Raw genomic sequence first — 19,513 nt, forward strand, 5'->3', positions numbered from 1 at the left:
GATCATTAACTTGTGCATCAGGATTTTGAAGGTCCTGACCATCTGGTTGGCTTCCAAATTGGATGTGGCATCCTACTATTTACAAGACTGTTTTAGATGTAGAGACTGACTACAGTGTGAATGTCAATACTACAAAGATTATTGATATATTTCACGGTCCATCAGTATTTTTGTAGTGGCATTGATTTTGCATTGACTGATGTTGAAGTTCAAGTTTTTTACAAAAATCCTGAAGCACAGACTCCATGAATTGATTTGTATCTACATACATACTCCACAAGCCACTATGTGGTGGATTGCTGAAGATACCTTGCACCACTACTAGTCATTTCCTTTCCTGTTCCACTCACGAACAGAACAAGGGAATAACAACTGTCCACATGCCTCCGTACAAACCCTAATTTCTATTATTTTATCTTCGTGGTCCTTACACAAAATTTATGTTGGCAGCAGTAGAATCATTCTGCAGTCAGCTTCAAATGCCAGTTTTCTAAATTGTCTCATTAATACTACTCATAAATAATGTCACCTTCCCCCCCCCAGGGATTCCATCTGAATTCCCGCCCATAATATCTGTATGTTAACTGAACCTACCAGTAACAAATCTAGAAGCCAGCCTCTGGAATGCTTTATGTTGTCCTTTAATCTGACCTGGTGGGAATCCCGAGAACTCGATCAGTACTGAAGAATGGATTGCATTAGTATTGTATACACAGTCTACTTTACAGATGAACCACACTTTCTAAAAAAGTTCTCTCAATAAATCAAAGGCAATTATTCGACATCAACATGCACTCTTTGCAAGAGGTGATTGGGGCATGGCCCAGGACTGAAACTGTGCAGGTGCCAACTGACTTTGGGTGCAGGCCAGTAAGTTCCAGACAGTGCGTACATGGTCATGTCAACACTAGGCCAATACACGTGCAGAGCATGGAACGAGCTACCAACTGGCATTCAGAATCGACTGGAGCCAAGAATATGACACCATCAGTGATATTAAGTCTGTGCCATAATGAAAACTAGGTGTGTCAGTCTGGGTCAGTGCCCTTAGGCAGGTGCTAGCAGCCCTGCTGTACAGCAAACACCACCCTGCGAAGAAATGGATCATAGCCCATTTCTGATGTTACATTGCATGCCGTAATCAGGAATTAGTAAAGTCTGTGTCTCTGGTTTTCATCTTAAGCAAAACACAGTACTTCGTGCCTGTCATACTCTGAACCTGGGCAGCATAGCATGTGGAAAACTGTGCCAGCATTTGAGTGCTGCACGGTGTGCCATTAATCGATCTTGTAGGTATAGTTATGCAGGGACAACACTCATCATTGCAGCCTCTGTGCCCTCTTATCGGGTAGTTTCAAATAGGGATTTAACTGCAAAATGACGAGCTTCTGATTGGTGATTTAGGTGAAACTTAGAACCATAGAGATGCACATGAGACTTCCTGGTCCATATGTGACAGCCAACAACTCTTTCTGAATTTGTGAATAAATCCTCTGTGGCAAATGATAGAAAGTCCAGGTTGGAACATCAAGAATATTATCAGGAGGCTAGATTGCTTTTCACCATAAACATGACACACTGGCACAACAGAAAGACTGTTACACATTTGAGCTTCCAGATAGAGCCTTATCATAAAAGAAAACACACACATTTACATAAGCAAGCACATATACCCACTATCTCCGACCGCTTTGGCCAGGATGCAACTGTGTTGTGTCAAATGGAGGCAGCAATTTGGAGTGGGGTGGAAAAGGGGGAGGGATAGTGAAACGTCAGCACCATCTGGCAGATTGTGCAGGGAATAGATGGTGCCAGGACAAAGCTGCCAGGTGCAGCATTGTGAAGCTGTGGGGAGGGAAGAGGTGGGGAGGGGGAAATATTTTCTTTTCTGAAGAAGATTTTGGCCGACTGCTCAAATGTGCCTGTCTGCATCTCAACTTGTCATCTTTATGTGAGTAGCAATCTATCCTTCACATAATTTCTCTCTGTCTCATTTAACGTTTTAGATGCAAATGCAGTGGGCTATTCCATGCTGTTGGCACATTTGTGTGACAGCACTGTACTAATGTCACATTCTGGTGCACTAGTGGCAAGCACGAAGTGTTTGCCAGAATGGAATGTGCTAAATACGGAGCTAATTCAAGGCACTTTTTAAGTTGTGAGAAATTCATCCAGCATACTTCTGACCAAACAAATTTAACACCTTTTTTACACAACTAATTGAATGGATGTTGAATCTGGGACACACTGGGAATAAATTTTGCATAATAATTAATTTTTTCCAGTAACGATTGAAGTTCTTTGATGTCATTAGGGGTTGGTGGGTGTGAGACCTTCTTTTACTTCATGTATGTCCTAGGTATCTTATACTTGGCTCACAGTAACTACATTTGTCAAAGCGATACTGCAGACCATAGGTTTGGAGCTGCTCAAACAACGCCTGTAGATAGCATAGTTGCTTCTTCTGTGTGGCTATGGTAATTAGCAAGTCATATAAACAGTAAAACACAGTTGGCAATACCTTGAATGAGTTGCTAAAGGTTTCTTGAAATACTGCAGGAGCAATGGTGACTCCAAATGGCAACTTTTTAAATGACACATGGTGAACAGCATATTAATGATAAAATGCTTTGTAAAATATGAGTAACATGATCCCTCTTAAAAAAATAATGGCTACCAGCCAATTTTGCCAACAATTCCTTCATATGAGAAATTAGATACATAGCGACATTTCCTTGAGCATTAACGGTAGACTTAAAACCACCACAAATTCTGTGTGATCCACTTGGCTTCTTAACTACGACCCTGGGCATTACCCACTGGCTAGATGACACTGGGGATATTATTCCCATACTTTGCAATCTATCAAGTTCCACTTTTAACTTGATCACTCATAGTGAACGTCACTGGATGTGTGGTCTACAAAACTTAGACACTGCTGATTACTTTAAGGATATATGATCTAAGAAACCTGTTGCACAATCAAATACAAGTTGCACAATCTAATACAAGTTCAAACAGTTGCTTGTATTGTGCACATAATGTATCAAGTTCTGTGAATAGTATCACATTTGAAATGAGGTTCACTTATACTGTCTTTGGAAACCAGACACCATGAAAGCAGATTAGCCAAAAATGTTAGTTGCCACCCAAGCACTGACTACCAAAAAGGGTGGTTGCCGAGCTACATGTTTATACTTAGTGTGGACTACAATCTGACCCCACAATGGGCTTGACTGGCCATTGTACACCACCACTCCGTGAAAGGTGGCACAGTTGTGGGGAGCCAATGCGCCAGTAGGTGTCCACATTAACCAGAGACTCGGTTGCCCCTGTGTCCAATTGAAAATCAATTGTTGCTCCATTCCATTTCCAGTTGTAACATAAGCTTGTGCATCCTGGCTGCTGCTGCTGCTATGGGCACTGGCAAGAAGGCACACAAAATGCTGATGGCCATTGTTATTATTGCATACTGACTGAGATAGACACTTGCTAGGTGCCCCAACTGGTGACACACAAAGCAGGTCATATCAAGAAAAAAGCGGTGATGCCATCAATGCTGTGAGCCCCAGCAGAGGAGCCATATGAAGCATGTCCCATACCATAGGGTGGAGAGGGGCGGAGGGGGGGGGGGGGGGAGGAGGCTCTATAGATTGGGTCATCAACTACTCTCAGGGAGCTAACACTGAAATGAAAGCACAGTCATCCAGGTTAAGGGTTGAATGCACAGTCGATACCCCTGCCGTGTAAAAAGCCTATCATCATGACAAATTTAACAAGAACTATCCTTACAAAGGAGAATTGTGCCAAGGAACATGAACACAGATATAACAGTGCTTAAATCTGGAAAATGGAATGTGCATACATTGCTGCAGGCAGGCACTATGAATAGTATTGCGGAAGAGATGCTAAGGTATGGAATGGGAGTTGCTGCACTGTAGGACATCAGGCTGAATGGAAGCGGTAAGATTCATAAGCACAAATTCTCCCTATGTTAGTCAGGAAAGGACAAAAGACAAGTTGAGCCTCCAGGGATATGCATAGATCTGTTATTGCTTTCACTCCATTTAATGACAGAATATTTACTCTGTGTATCAAAGACAAATTCCACTATGTGACCTTCGTGAATGTACATGCACCAACAGCAGAGTCAGCTACATGAGGTTTGTGGTACAATACCTAGATATAGCTCCATAACAGTGCCTGCCAATTATAAAACCAAACTGGGCGAAGAAGAGGCTTTCAGAAGCATGTCTGGCTAGGAAAGTCTGTGTGATAAAACTATTCATAACAGTATGAGGGTTGTCAAGTTTGCTTCTGTGAACAAGTTGAAGGCAGTAAGTAACTGTTTCCCTAAGAAAAATATCTACAAAGGGACCTAGAAAATAGTGCAAATAAACTGAAGCAAACCAAATAGACTATAAATTGCTATCGAAGAGGTGGGCACCCGACATGGAAAATATGCACACTTTCCAAGGATCTAATTCCAATTCTGGCCATTGTCTAGTAGTAGCCAAATTGAGCAAAAATTTGCTATGACAGACAAAGGAAATAGTACCAGAGTAAAGAATCAAATACAGAACAACTGAAAAATGGGTCTACCATTTAAGGGTATCAGAAGAGATTGTGACAGGAGTTACAAACAAAAGATGGTGAAGACTATACAGACAAAGAATGGAACTCAATTTAAAAAATTATGATAATTAAAAGAACAGTCTTGATCGCAAATGTCTTTTAATAGGAGTGACCAGCTTCAAACCTTAAGGATCATCTTCAGACTCCAGAACAGCAGGTGGACTTCCACTTCTGTGGAGCAGGCTACACCGATCCATGCCGCTGAATTGAGCAGTTATATTAATATAAGATCGCTGACAACGTTTTCAAAAAATTTTTAAAAAATTATTCTGACAACAGTACATGAAATAATGAGGGAAACAAGGAGACTTAAAAATGATGACACATCTAGACATGCAGTGGAACAGAAAAAGGAAGCAAGACTGAAGTGCTCAGAGTGAAATATAAGATAAAACCAGGCATCATATAATAGAAAGAGAATACAGGCAGCAAGGGTATGTAGAAGGAAAAAAAGGAAGCCGTAAGGAGAAAGTTAGAGAAGATGGAAGAGCACCAAAGGAATGAGAGCAGAAAATTTTATAAGAGAATTAAAGAGGGCAGTCAAGAATATAGACAAATAATAACAGTATGTACGGACAAAGAGGGAAATTTACTGACAGACAAACAAGATGTTCTGGACAGATGAACAGAATACATCAATGGAATTCTGTAGGGCAAACCTACCAAGAACGAGCAGCCACTCTATTCCACAGCAGATCCAGAGATAGAACAACCTATATTACAGGAAGTACAGAAGGTAAACTGATGGAATAACTGCAGAACACTTGAAAAATAGGGGAATTGGTCTCCATAAGTGAATCCACAAACTTATCAAATTGATATGGAATCAGGACAGAATTCTGGAAGAGTGGACCTTAGGTGTAATCCAAGCAATCCATAAGATAGGACACAGAGATTGTTGTTTAAATTACCTAGGAATTACCCTGCTGTATGTAACCTAAAAGATTCTCTCCAGTATTATCTACAAAAGGCTAGTTCCATATGCAGAAGGGATACTGGGAGAGTATCAGTGTGGATTTCAGCCTAATAGTTCAACAACAAATCAGATATTAATAAAGGAGTCAGACAAGGGGATGTCCACTCTATGCTTTTTAAGCTAGCTCTTGAAGCAGGAATTCAAAAGCTTTGAATACCTGGTTACATAGGCACAAAGTGAACCCAGATATGCCGATGACACAGAACTTATTAGAAGAGAAGAGTTTCACCAGAGAGAACAATAGGTGAGCTGAAAGAAGGCACACTACCTAGAGGCCTTGCTCTTAATGAAATGAGGACTAAGTACATGCATTCCACCAAGAAGGAAAATAATAACTTGGATAAACTATCAGCAACAAGTCTCAGTTTGGAACATGTGCCGAACATTGAATAACTGGTATGTAAAATTAATATGTCTAATTCCATGTCAACTGAAATGAAACTGTGCACCCTAAGTGGTAAAAGATGCTTTCTCGTGTCGCTAGGTTATTAAACAGACAAATGAAACCGCAAATTTATACAGTCGTGATCAGGCCAGTTGTAATCTACAAATGTGAAATGTGGACATTAATGAGTACTGATGTACAGCAGCTTAGGTTGTTTGAATGCAGGGTTCTGTGTAAGATATGTAGGGCTGTTCAGGATAACAATGGTTTCTGGAAGTCTAGAACGAACAGTGAGCTGGATCATCTTGTACATGGAGCTGACATTATAAAAACATTAAAAAGGAGGAGAACAAATTGGCTTGGACATGTCCTTAGGGTTGATACTGGAAGAACAACTAAAAATACTTATGAATATAGGCCAGCTTGAAGAAGACAGAGGGGAAGAACTCGGAAGGAGTGGATAAATGACAAGGAAGAAGGTATAAAATCTCTCAGAGTCAGAGGATGATAAAGAGCTGTGCTGAAGAGGGCAGAATGGAGAAAACTTGAAGAGGCTAAGACCTGTGCAGGGTTTAACACCATGAGAAGAAGAAAAATACAAGCTAAGACCTGCGCAGGTTGTAATACCATGAGAAGACGAAAAATGCAAAGGTATAGGTGTACAATTTTTGCGGTATTTTTGCTGTTCCAGTATTTTATTTTATAGCCTAAACGAGATTACTTTCTGCATAATGAGGGTATACTAATCTGCGCCTGGTTAGTAAGTGAAGCTGGACCAAGTATTTGTGGTAGTGCCTTGGCAAATTATCAGTATATTGGCAGAGGGATGGCAGATGCGTCAACCCCCTGCAACGAGATCATCTGGAGTGGAAGGAGTAGCAGCTGTCCCAGTACATGTATTGTTGTCTCTTGGTCAGCTTATAATGAACAGGAGCTCTTATGGACCTGTCAGAGTGGCAGAGGAAAAAAGACACGAAAAATGACAGCACATAGAGTCGAAGAGAGAAAAGTGAAATGAACTGGAGAGAAGGTGTTAATATTGTGCAGGATAGTGGTCCTCTGACACATGGTATGAGTTTCACAAAAAAGCCTGATTACCAGTTAAAATGCAGATACAACAACCAATGAGAATACTATTTTCAAGGTAGAAGTAGTATTATGGGTACTGCTCACATATTAATATGCAATATAGGGATCACAACTTTCACACACATTTTTTCCCAATTTATAACAAAAAACAACTGACTGATACTTTAAAAGCTATAAATTTCACTGAGAATTCCAGTAAATATCAAAAATGGCAAGGGCACAATGAAAATATAGGGGTTAAAATTGAGAGAGGCACTAATGATTATAATAATGAAATCCTTTCCAGTGACAAGTGCTTATTACACAGCATGGTAATGATCACAGTAACTTGGTAAATAAGTGAGTAACATGATGTGATTGCAGGCTCTCTCCTTGAATTTCACAAATGAAATTTTCTTGGGTTACTGCTGATACTTGTTGATAACCCACGATGATTTCGTCAATGAGTTTCCCTGAACAAATGATATGTCTGAAGCCTACTGCCAGCTGATTACTTTTTGGTCTCAAAATACAACTAGAATGGGTGTCACTCTAATTCAGACATCCACAAATAAGTAATGGATATGACAGCTATCTTAAATCCCATTGCAGAAATGAATTGAAAAGATACACCCATTGATAATTCAAATTGGCGTATATCATATGCTTGAAAATTATTTAAACACAATAAAGATAACTACATTCATAATGCAAGTGCTGGAACTTCCAGAATATGTTGCACTTATCCATCAAATGGATGAGTGATTACATACTACAAGAAATTCTGCAAACTTTTGATAGAAATAACAAATTCTCAAACAACCTCCTGCAATGTTTCTGTTTCCATAAAGAAGTACTTAATACAATTCATTACCACGTAAATATACTTACCAGATGTGATATGATCTGTAGTTCTTCCTCCAATGAGAGGGGTCGCATTTCGTGAAACAGAAACAAACTTAATAACTCACTCGACAGCCACTGATTTCGACCTTGTGAACCTGCAAACACACAAATTTTTACCCATCACAGTGGCACAAAAGGAAATTCCATCTAATTCAGACAAGGGATTTGACAGAAAGGACAGACAACCAGAGTTAACTGTTATCAACATTAAGATCATTAGATATGGAGATCCAGCTCAGATGGACAAAGTAGAAATCAACTACTAAATTTTCTTCAGTAGCCATCTGAGCATCTCCCTGAAATGGGAGACCATAACATCATTTTTGATAGTCAAATAGGTATCTAAACTAAACCATGCCAAACATAAATTCAGTGTTCTAACTAATGAATCTGACAGACCAGTAGCTATGTGTTTAATGGATATAGAAGTTCAGGCTGAAATAAATAAATTAAAACTAGTACAAACAATGTAAGAAAAGATAGATTGCTACTTACAATAAAGAAGACACATTCTGTTGCATACAGCACAATCAGAAGACACTTACATAAAGCTTTCAGCCACAACCTTCATCAGTGAAAGAGAAACACATACCAGTCATACTCACAAGCAAAAGCACATTCATGTACACATGGCCGCCAACTCTGGCAGCTCAGACTAGAATACAACTGTCACGTGGGATGCAAGCAGCAATCTGGAGAGGGCGGGGAAGGAAAGGAATAGTAGTGAATGGGTGGGCACAGAGATGAATGTTATCTGGCGAAGTGTGCAGGAACTAGAACGCTAACAGGTGCAGCGTCAGGAGGTTGTGGGGCAGGAATTTGGGGAAAACTGGAGTAAAAAAGAAGTAGTGTAGGTTAGAGCATTGGCAGAGGGCGGCGAACAAAGAGGATGGGAGATGAGAAAGGGGAGGAGATGAGAGGACAGAGGGGGTGGAAACTGTTGGGTGGAGGATACGGGGATAATATGTTACAGTAGGTTGCGGCTGGTATAATTATGGCAGTGAATGTGTTGTAAGGATAACTCCCATCTGCAAAGTCAGAAAAGCTGGTGGTGGAGGGAAGGAACCAGATGGCTCGGGTAGTGAAGCAGCCACTGAAATGAAGCATGTTATGTTCAACTGCATGTTGTGTCACAGGGTGATCTACTTTGCTCTTGGCCACAGTTTGGCGGTGGTCGTTCATCCTGGTGGATATAAAAAGCTGTGCAATGTTTCCACCAGAGCTGCTAAATGACATTGCACAGGCAGCTTGGCCCCGGATGGGATAGGATCAACCTGTGAAAGGACTGGAACAGGAAGTGCTGGGGTGCTGGGTGAATGGATTTGGGCAGATCTTGCATTGGGTCTTCCACAGGGATATGATCATTGTAGCAAAGCATTGGGGTTGGGAGTGGCACAGGGATGGACTAGGATGTTGTGGAGGTTGGGGGTTGGAGGGGAGGGGGGGGGGGGGGGGGGAGAGGAACACCACTTTAGGAGAGATGGGAAGGATCTCGAGTAGGATGTCTCTCATTTCAGGGCGTGATGATAGGTAATCAAAGCCATGGCAAAGGATGGGTTCAGTTGTTCCAGTCTGGGGTGGTACTGTGGGACAAGAGGATACTCCTTTGCGGCTGGTTCTTGCGTGTGGTAGGAGGATTGGGAGAGATCTGTTTGTGGTCTAGGTCTGAGGGATAGTGCCTGTCCATGAAGGCCTTAGAGAGACCATCAGCATACTGAGCAAGGGAGTTTTTATCGCTGCACATACGCCATCCCAGGTGGCCAGGCTGTATGGGAGAGATTTTTTGGTGTGAAAAGGATGGCAGCTGTTGAAATGCAGATACTGTTCACGATTGGTGGGTTTAATGTGGACAGAGGTGAGGATGAAGCCATCAGAGAGGAGAAGGTCAATGTCTAGGAAGGTGACGTACTGGGTTAAGAAGGACCAGGTGAAGTAGATGGAAGAGAAAGTACTGAGGTTGTGAAGAAACAATGATAGGGTGTCTTGGCCCTGAGTCCAGATCGTGAAGATATCATCAATGAACATGAACCAAACTAGGGGTTTGGCATTTTGGAAGGCTAGGAAGGTCTCCTCTAGATGGCTCATAAACAGATTGGCATAGGAGGGTACCATGCAAGTGGCCATGGCTGTGCCATGGATTTCTTCTTCTTCTTCTTCTTTTTTTCTTTTTCTTTTTTTTTGTATACATTCCCTTCAAAGGAGAAATAATTGTAGGTTGGGATAAAGTTAGTAAGGTGTATGAGGAATGAGGTTGTGGGTTTGGAGTCTGAAGTACATTGGGAAAGGCAATGTTCAATAGCAGTAAGACCGTGGGCAGCTGGTGTATAAGAAGGTGGCATCAACAGTGACAAGTAGCATTCCAGGATGTGGATGGTGGAGAGTTTGAGAAGGAAGTGGTTGGTGTCCTTGATGTGGAAGGCTAGATTAAGGGAGGTGTTAGTCAATGAGGGCCAAAATTCTTCCAGTGGGGGCACAATAACCAGCCACAACAGGGCGTCCAGGAGTGTTGGGTTTGTGGATTTTGGGGAGCAAGAATAAAGTGGATGTGCAGGGTAGCATAGGGGATTGGACTCTCCTTTGAAGAAAAGATATACAAACAAACCTGCAGCACAGCCATGGGCACCTGCAAGCACCTTCCTATGCCAGCCTTTTTATGGGCCATCTACAGGAGCCGTTCCTAGACTCCCAAAATGCCAAACCCCTAGTTTGGTTTAGGTTCATATGATATCTTCATGATATGTACCCAGAGCGAAGACAACCTATCATTATTTCCTCACAACCAAAACACTTTCTCTACCATCCACTTCATTTGGTCCTCAACACAGCATGCCACCTTCATAGACATTGACCACCTCCTCTTGATGGCTCCATCTCACCTTTGTCCACAATAGCAGGTGTAAAAGTATGAAGCCAGAATTTTGTTGCAACAATTACATGTCTGTTGTTTGCAACTGGTAAACAATATTTTATTCAAAATAATCTCCATTGCTATTTATACATTTCTCCCACCACTCTGGCCACCTATGAATGCTAAGCAAAAAAAAATTAACAGTTCTTCTTTTGAAGCAAACCTGTCAGCGAACTATTTTCGTACATTTTCATACAAATTGAAGTATTGCTTAGTGAAAGTGTGTCCCATAGATGCAAACAGATGATAATCGGATGGAGCCAAGTCTGGAGAATAAGCCGCATGCCCTAGTATTTCCGAACTGAACGCCTTGACAGTTTCCCTGACCCATTTTGCTGTGTGTGATGGGGCATTATCATGGAGAAATATGACTTTGTATTGCCTTTTTCCATATTACAGTTATTTTCCATGTAATGCTCAATTTAAATCGATCATCTGCAGTTGGTAGCGATCAGTGTTAACAGTTTCACCAGATTTTAGCAGCTCATAATAGATGACTCTCTTCTGATCCCATCGAACACAAACTTCTTTCCAAAGTGATTTGGTCTGGCAATGGATGTTGATGGTCTGCCTTGATTCGCCCATGATTTACGACACTTAGGTTTCTCAAAATATATCCATATTTCATCACCCATCACTATTCGATGGAGAAACGACTTTCTTTGGTATCTGGCAAGCAGCATTTCACAAGTGGTCTTTCGATTTCCTTGCTGTCTTTCACCAAGTTCATGCAGAACCCATTTCCCCACCTTCTGCACCTTTCCCATAGCTTTTAACCGAAGAGAAATGGCTTTCTGTGTCACATTCAATTGTTCCGCAAGTTCCTGTTGAGTTTGAGTACCATCTTTATCCAATAAGGCGTGCAATTCATTGTCTCTGAATTTTTTTGGTGGTTTCCCACACTCATTGTTTCTCATATCAAAATCACCACTTTTCAATTTTTTGAACCACTTGAAACACTGCGTTTTCCCAAGAACCTGTTCGCCGAATGCTTCAACAAGCAATCAATGCAATTCTGCACCAGTTTTCATCAAATGATAACAGAAAACCAATTCTGTCCGCAAATCGTAGTTTGCAGGCACAAAATTCAACATGTTTATGGATTTGAAACAGATACTGATGTATGGAATTTGGCTTACTGTGTGTTGGCATTCATTGTCAACAGTTACAGAAAGCAGATGGCACTGCAGACATGTTCTCATGGGCCCTACAATGATGGCTAGCATCATCTATATGGAAATTCCAGTTTCATTCTTCTACACATGGTAAATCTACTATCACCAACATTATGTGCATTGCGACAGATGTCATCTCTTCCACACCAAAAAATCTCTACCACACAGCCTGGCCACCTGCAAATGGCGTATCTGCAGTGACAAGAGCTATCCCTCTCAGTATGACAACAGTCTCAACAAGGCCTTCTCAGACACCTACTATCCACCCGACCTAGTATACGAACAAATCTCCTGTGCCGTTTCCCCTCACACCCCCAATCCTCCCACAACCGCCAAGAACCAGCCACAAAGGAGTGCTGCCTTCGTCACCCACTACCACCCCAGACTGGAACAATGTACCACATCCTTCACCAGGACATTGGTTACCTATCATCATGCCCAAAATGAGGGACATCCTACATGAGATCCTTCCCACCCCTCCTGAAATGGTGTTCTGTCACAAAGTTACCCAACCTCCACAATACCCTAGTGCATCCCTATGCCATTCCCAATCACAACCCCTTGCCACAAGGATCATATCCCTGTGGAAGAGTCAGGTGCATGACCTGCCCAAATCCACCCATCCAGCACTTCCTATTCCAGACCTGTCACGGGTTTATCCTACTCCATCAGTAGATCACCCTGTGGCATAACATGCAGCTGAACATAACATGCTTAATGGCTGCTTCACTACCCGAGCCATCTGCATCCTCTCCTCCACCACCAGCTTTTCTGACCTGTGCAGGTGGGAGTTATTTTTACAACACATTCTCCACAATTACCCGGTCTCAACCTACTGTTACTTACTGTCCCCATACCCTCCACCCAGCAGTTTCAACCCCCACTGTCCTCTCATCTTCTCCTCATTCTGATCCCCCACCCTCTTTGTTTGCCACCCCTGCCACTGCACCCATCCATCTTTGCCCATTCCACTCCTTTTCCACTAACTGCCAGCCCCACTACCTCCTGATGCTACACCTACTGGCATTCTAGCCCCTGCACAATTCACCATACAGCATTCATCTATCCAGCCACCCATACCCTACTACCCCTTTTCCTTCCCTGCTCCCTCCAGACTGCTGCTTGTATCCCATGAGATAGTTGCTCCGGTCCAAGCTGCTGGAGTTGGTAGCAATGCGTGCACGAGTTGCTGGCTTGTGTTTATGAATGATATGTGTTTCTCTTTTACTGATGAAGGCAGTGGCTGATAACTTTATTTAAGTGTCTTTTAACTCTGCTGTCTGCAACTTAAGGAGTCTTCTTTACAGTAAGTAGCAATCTACCTTTTCCTACATTGTTGTTGTAGCTAAATGGAGTTTTCATTCTTTAAAATTAATAAAAAAGTTTTCTAGTGATGTACAATTCCCTCACACGTAAGAGAGAGGAATATTCTGCATATAAAATAAACTGCCATCACATTAAGGGGTGAGTCAGTCGCATAGTGTGATACATAGAAAATCATGAATGAAAAGAGAAAAGGAGAAAAAGAGATCCACTGACAGAAAAAGCAGTCTGTTTCAATGTTTAGTCTGTTTCAGTGTTTAGTTTGGCATGAAATGTTTCAGTAGCATGCTACCATCATCAGGTGCCCAGTGTTGGCTTATAAAATTCACCAGACAGCTCCAGACCCCATCCAATTCCATACAATAAAGATAAGATGAACATAGAATACTTTTAAGTGAGCAGAGAGGTAAGACAAGTTGCAATCTGTTATAGAAAAAATTTTGAGAACCTAACTGATTACATCCCTGCTCATGTTAATAGAAACAAGCCAGCAGTTTCAATAAATATAAAATCCTACACATTAAAATTACTTTTAATCTGCTCACAGAGATAGCATCACAGATACTCTGGTAACAATAGTATTAGTACCACAAAGAGAAGGAAGCTTTTGGCTCACCAACAGCAGGAGGCTCAGCAAGACCGACAATGCGGAATGCAGGATGTATCCGCAAGACACCAGATTCCTGAAGATCTCTATCTGTTAGTCCATACCTCTTCTTGTATTCATCATACCGATCATGTCGCACCAGTCTCTGCCCATCATGGAGTGTCAGTTCTCTATCATGCACCAACCTGTTGCAAAAAAAATTTGGCTACAAACTTTGAAACATTTTTAATATTTTACAAAATAAATCCTCAACAGCCTGAAATTACTTAAACGACAGAACACTTAATGTTGCAAGCTAAAAATATATATCAAAACCAGAGTGGCAGCATTTCTATGAGGATGGGTCATGAGTCATGCTTGGGTGTCTCAGTTGGCAAAGCATTTGCCCTCAAAATGCAAAGGTCTTGAGTTTGAGTCTCTGTCTGGCATACAATTTCAATCTGTCAGGAACTTTCAAAACCAGAGTTATTTACAGATTAATTCTTTCAGTATGTCAGTCATTGCTGTCAATAAAGTTCTTTGAACTACAATATTATGAAAAGGATATGTTGCTACTCACTATATAAAGAAGTTGTTGAATTGCAGAAAGGCACAATGAATAGATTGCTATACATTTGAGATAGCAGTTGAAAGGACTTCTTCTAAAGCAGAAAACACACATATTCACACAAGCACAACTCACACATGTATGACCACTATCTCAGTCTGGCCTCAGTGGCCAGAGACAGTGGTCATCACACATTCTAGCTTAGAAGAAGGCCTATGTTCCTGTCTGCAACTCATCGTCTTCTCTGTATGGTGAGTAGCAGCCCATTCTTTCCATGATATTGTCATTATTCCATCCTGGATTTTCCATTCTTTGAATTATAGTTATAAAACTAAGGCCCCTGTACACGAAATAACACGAATAAGATTCACTGATGATGTGAGTTGGTACACAGTCAAATGATGATCTCTTCCTGTGTAGGGTTCCACAGATGGCGTGACTGTACAGGGACTCACCAGTAAATCACTTGCAATGTCTTACCAACCTGTTACAAGTCACTCGGTGTTCACATTGCCAGGCGATCTCTGCTGTGTTGTGTCCTCAAACACAGCTCTGCCTTGCTTTCACCCGAAGAGGCATGAGCAGGTAGTGAACATTAGCTTTGTAAGGGAAGTGGAAAACAGCTACAAGCTCCCAGGTTACTGCAGGAGGGATTTGACAGAGAAAGCATGATATGAATTGGGAAAAGAACTTCATATTACATGTAATACACTGTACACTGACTAAGCAAATGTCATGGGATAGGCACCTAATTCCACATGGGGCCTCCTATGGCTGTGTGCACTGCAGTGGTGCTGTGGAAGTACATCTATAAGCTCCTGGTACTCCTCTGGAAGCAGCTGACACCAAATTGTTTGCAGAGCAGCAATCAACTCTGGTCTGTTAATGGGTGCAGGATCTATGGTGTTGAGCCTGTGTTCCATGACATCCCAGATATGCTTGATGGGGTTCAAATTTGGGCTTCAGTGTGGTCATCTCAGTCTGACGTGCGAGTGATATGGTGACGTGTTATCATTTTGAAACAATGAAGAACCAGCAGGCTGTTGGAAGGTCAAAAATGAGCAGAGATGGTCCCCAATCAGCTCAAATACCTCAGACCATTCAAAGTCCCTTCCAGAGCAACTAGGGGGACCATTCTATACCCAGGAAAATGCACTCCAGACCATAACAGAGACACCACTGTTGTGGACCACATCTTCTTGGCAGGCAGGATCCATCAATTCATGCGGTCTGCTCTCACATACGGTGTCTCCCTTTGGTATAGTGCAGTTGACATGATTCATCCAATCGTATCATGTTACGTCATTGTTCCAGGGTCCATCCCTGGTGATTGGTGACCAATGCAAGCAGTTGCGCTCATTTACTTTGGGTTAACAGTTGCACTACTGTGCAGTGCTATACCCGAAGAAACCCATGTTCTTATGGACTGTCTGCTGGGAAACATGTCTAGCACATACTATGTTGAATTGAGCTGTGATTGTTCCACTGTTGCCCTTCTGTCACTATTGACGATCCATCTCAGATGTCGTTGGTCATGGTCATCGAGGGTGCTGCACGGCCAGTACTTCATGTGTTGTAGACTGTGACACCCTCATTCAACCATTCACTTTACACCCTGAACACAGTTTAATGGATGAAGTCAAATCCTTGCACCACTGCTGAAATCGAAATTGCCATTCCTCGGGCATCAATCACCATACCCTGTTCAAACGGCATCAGTTCACAGTGACAATGCATGTTACACATATCACTTGCACAACCTTCTCAGAAGGTCTCCTACACAACAGCAGTTGGCACAGGTGGCGTGTGGTGCACATACAACACATCTGCGCCATTTGTGCCCCACTATCTCGTGACATTTGCTAAGGCAGTGTACACTTATTGCTTAAAACAAAATTATCAGTACACCAATAGGGACAAATGCACAGACAAAGGTAAATCACTCCAGGAGTATTCTTTTGTGTGCCTAGTAGGCTTTTGACTATGTGAATCCTGAAATTCTTCTAGATAAGTTTAAGTATTGCAGTATGAGTGTGACAATGTGCAAATGGTCTCATTCATATTTAACTGGAAGATGCAGAAGTTTGAAATTAACAGTTCAGATACTCTGCAGAAATCAGCAGAGTCCTCTAATTGGGGAGGTTTCAAGAATTGTGTCGCATAGGGTTCAGTCTTGGGTCCCTTATTGCTCTTGATATATGTTAATGACTTGCCATTCTATATTCATGAAGGTGCAAAGTTAGTTCTTTTTGCTGATGATTCAAAATAGTAATCACACCCAACAAACAAGAATCAGCTGAGGAAACTGTAAATAATGTCTTTCAGAAAATTATTATAGGTTCTCTTCAAATGGACTCTCACTGCATTTTGAGAAAACACAGTATATACAATTCTGTACAATAAATGGCACAACACCATTGATAAATATAGACTTTGAACAGAGGTCTGTTGCTAAGGCAGAATATTCAAAATTTCTGGGTGTGTGCACTGATGAGAAATTGAACTGGAAGAAACACATTAATGATCTGCTGAAATGATTCGGCTACATATGTTATTAGGGTTATTGCAAATTTTGGCGATAAACATATCAGTAAGTTAGCCTACCAGGCCTATTTTCATTCACTGCTTTAATATGGCATCATATTTTGGGATAATTCATCATTACGAGAAAAAGTATTCATTGCATAAAACTGTGTAATCAGATTAGTAGCTGCAGCCCATCCACGATCACCTTGCAGACATGTATTTAAGGAACTCAGGATCTTCACAGTACCTTCGCAATAGATATACCGTATTTACTCAAATCTAAGCCGCACCTGAAAAATGAGACTCGAAATCAAGGAAAAAAAATTTTCCTGAATCTAAGCCGCACCTGAAATTTGAGACTCGAAATTCAAGGGGAGAGAAAAGTTTTAGGCTGCACCTCCAAATCAAAACAAAGTTGGTCCATTGTAACATGAGACACAATTTAGGTTGAATGAATGACGATACAGCTACCGTAGTTTGGTTCAAGTCTTATGCTTAGCAGTTAAGCTTTACCATGTAGCCATTGCTATGCGTCAGGTGCTCTGTCCGTATTTATACCGGTACCATTACTTTTTCACGTGCTTCGTCTGGTTTGAATTGATTCCTTATTTTTCTTTGACCTGATAAGTGCCGTTCACTTTGTTATAGGTGTTTACTTCACTCTAAGCTGAAAATGCATTACTGTACTGTGTCATGCATTGTTCATCGCATTCTGATGACGAGTGTTCATGACCTATCACCGCTCGTGGCATGGCTTGCTTTTGTGCACACTACCGCCGCTTATAATTAAAAAAAAAAGAGAGAGAGGAATCATCTCATTAGCGAAACAATGGCAAAAGACTGCTAATTGTTGTTACTTACACTGCTGCTTTCTTTGATAATGATCAACAAGAACCAGATAATAGACTGCGTATGATAGAAGATGTTCTGAACGAGAGTTTAGCGAAAAGTTTTCTCCGTTTGAAAATGTTTGCAGACACCTCTGTAGTACATTACATTCTGCACAGAAATTAGTCATCTTAGATTTAAAAATCTTGTCAATTGCCGTGCTTCATTTCTGACTGTATCACTATTAGGCATAAGAATAATACGAATATAAACATGACATTATATGTATATTATTCCGCTTTTGCTGTTGTCTCACTCTAGTAGTTTCGTTTGTTTTTTTTTTTTTTTACTGATGCAGAGGTTTTGTCGCCAGTATTTATCTTTGTGCCTGCAAAGCATGCCTGTGTAGCACTACATAATTTGACGGCAGAAGTTAGTTGTGGCGGCACCTACCAACATTTTTCAGAACCTCCGCTTACTTTGCACTCGATTCTAAGCTGCAGGCGGGTTTTTGGATTACAAAAACCGGAAAAAAAGTGCGGCTTACATTCGAGTAAATGCAGTATTCACATATGAAATTTGTTATTAATGATCCACCTTAATTCAAAAATAATAGTGACTTGCACAGCTACAACACTAGAAGAAAGGATTATCTTCACCGACTTTGGCACAGAAAGGGATGAATTATGCTGCTACAAAAATCTTTGGTCATTCGCCAAATAGCATTAATAGTCTGACAGATAGCCAACCAACATTTAAAAACAAATTAAAAGAATTTCTGAATGACAACTCATTTTACTCAACAGATGAACTTTTAGATATCAAGTAGTAACTGTAAAAAAAAACTTATGTTAAACTGAAACATTCCATATCATTACGAAATGTCATATTCATGATCTATGAAGACTCTCCCATCAGTCAAAACACCCACTCAACTAGACTGAACTCCAATTTAAATGTCTAGTGACAGCCAAAAAATATGATTTTCTCACTGTTTTCTTCTTGCTATGAGTAGCTAGTGGATGATACTTTGGCAGAAAGAAGTCAGTGTCAAATTCAGAAATAGAATGGGTGCTTTTAGCAAGTGATGCTGTCTTTGTTGAAAGCCATGAGAGATGGCAAGAGACAGATGGTGAGGAAAATGAAAGTGATAAGGGTACTGAATAATATGATGACAAAACAGCACTACAACAGATGCTACAATATGCTTTCATGCATGCTAGTTCAGCTCACCAGCCAACTAATATAGCAGAAAACGCGAAAAGACCGTACAGTCGTATTTTCTGTTTACGTTCTGCTGCAGCAAATCTATAGAATTTCGTTTAGTTGTTCCTTGCTCTCTCCAGCAATTTAACTTAGCGTACCTCTTCATTATTTAACTAGCATTTCCGGAAAGTAGCGTAAAGTTTAACTTGTTGTTTCAGAAACTTTGCACTTTTGTTTTTGTTTACACACAGTTGCGTATAGGCCAAATTTGTGTAACCATATTTTCGTGTTTATCTGTAATTTAACTGACTTATTCTTAATAAATTATTACGTTTATCATGAGTGAAAAGTGCTTGACTTGCCGTAGAATTGTTAGGTCGGGGCTTTGGTGTGATGGGTGCTGTAGTTTTTTCCATGTGGGTG

General features: G+C 41.1%; 1 protein-coding gene across 1 annotated transcript in view; it reads right to left on the reverse strand.

Moving 5' to 3' along the window:
* The window catches only part of LOC124621879 (von Willebrand factor A domain-containing protein 8), a 264,064-nt gene that overhangs the window by 163,863 nt on the left and 80,688 nt on the right, over positions 1–19,513 (reverse strand). Inside the window, exons 11-12 of the mRNA XM_047147344.1 lie at positions 13,993–14,168; positions 7,956–8,065 (exon numbers count right to left, since the gene is read on the reverse strand). Coding sequence (XP_047003300.1) covers positions 7,956–8,065; positions 13,993–14,168 — 286 coding nt within the window. The remainder of the gene's footprint in view (positions 1–7,955; positions 8,066–13,992; positions 14,169–19,513) is intronic.

This window comes from Schistocerca americana, chromosome 7, assembly GCF_021461395.2.
Source record: "Schistocerca americana isolate TAMUIC-IGC-003095 chromosome 7, iqSchAmer2.1, whole genome shotgun sequence".
In the NCBI taxonomy this organism is placed as follows: domain Eukaryota; kingdom Metazoa; phylum Arthropoda; class Insecta; order Orthoptera; family Acrididae; genus Schistocerca; species Schistocerca americana.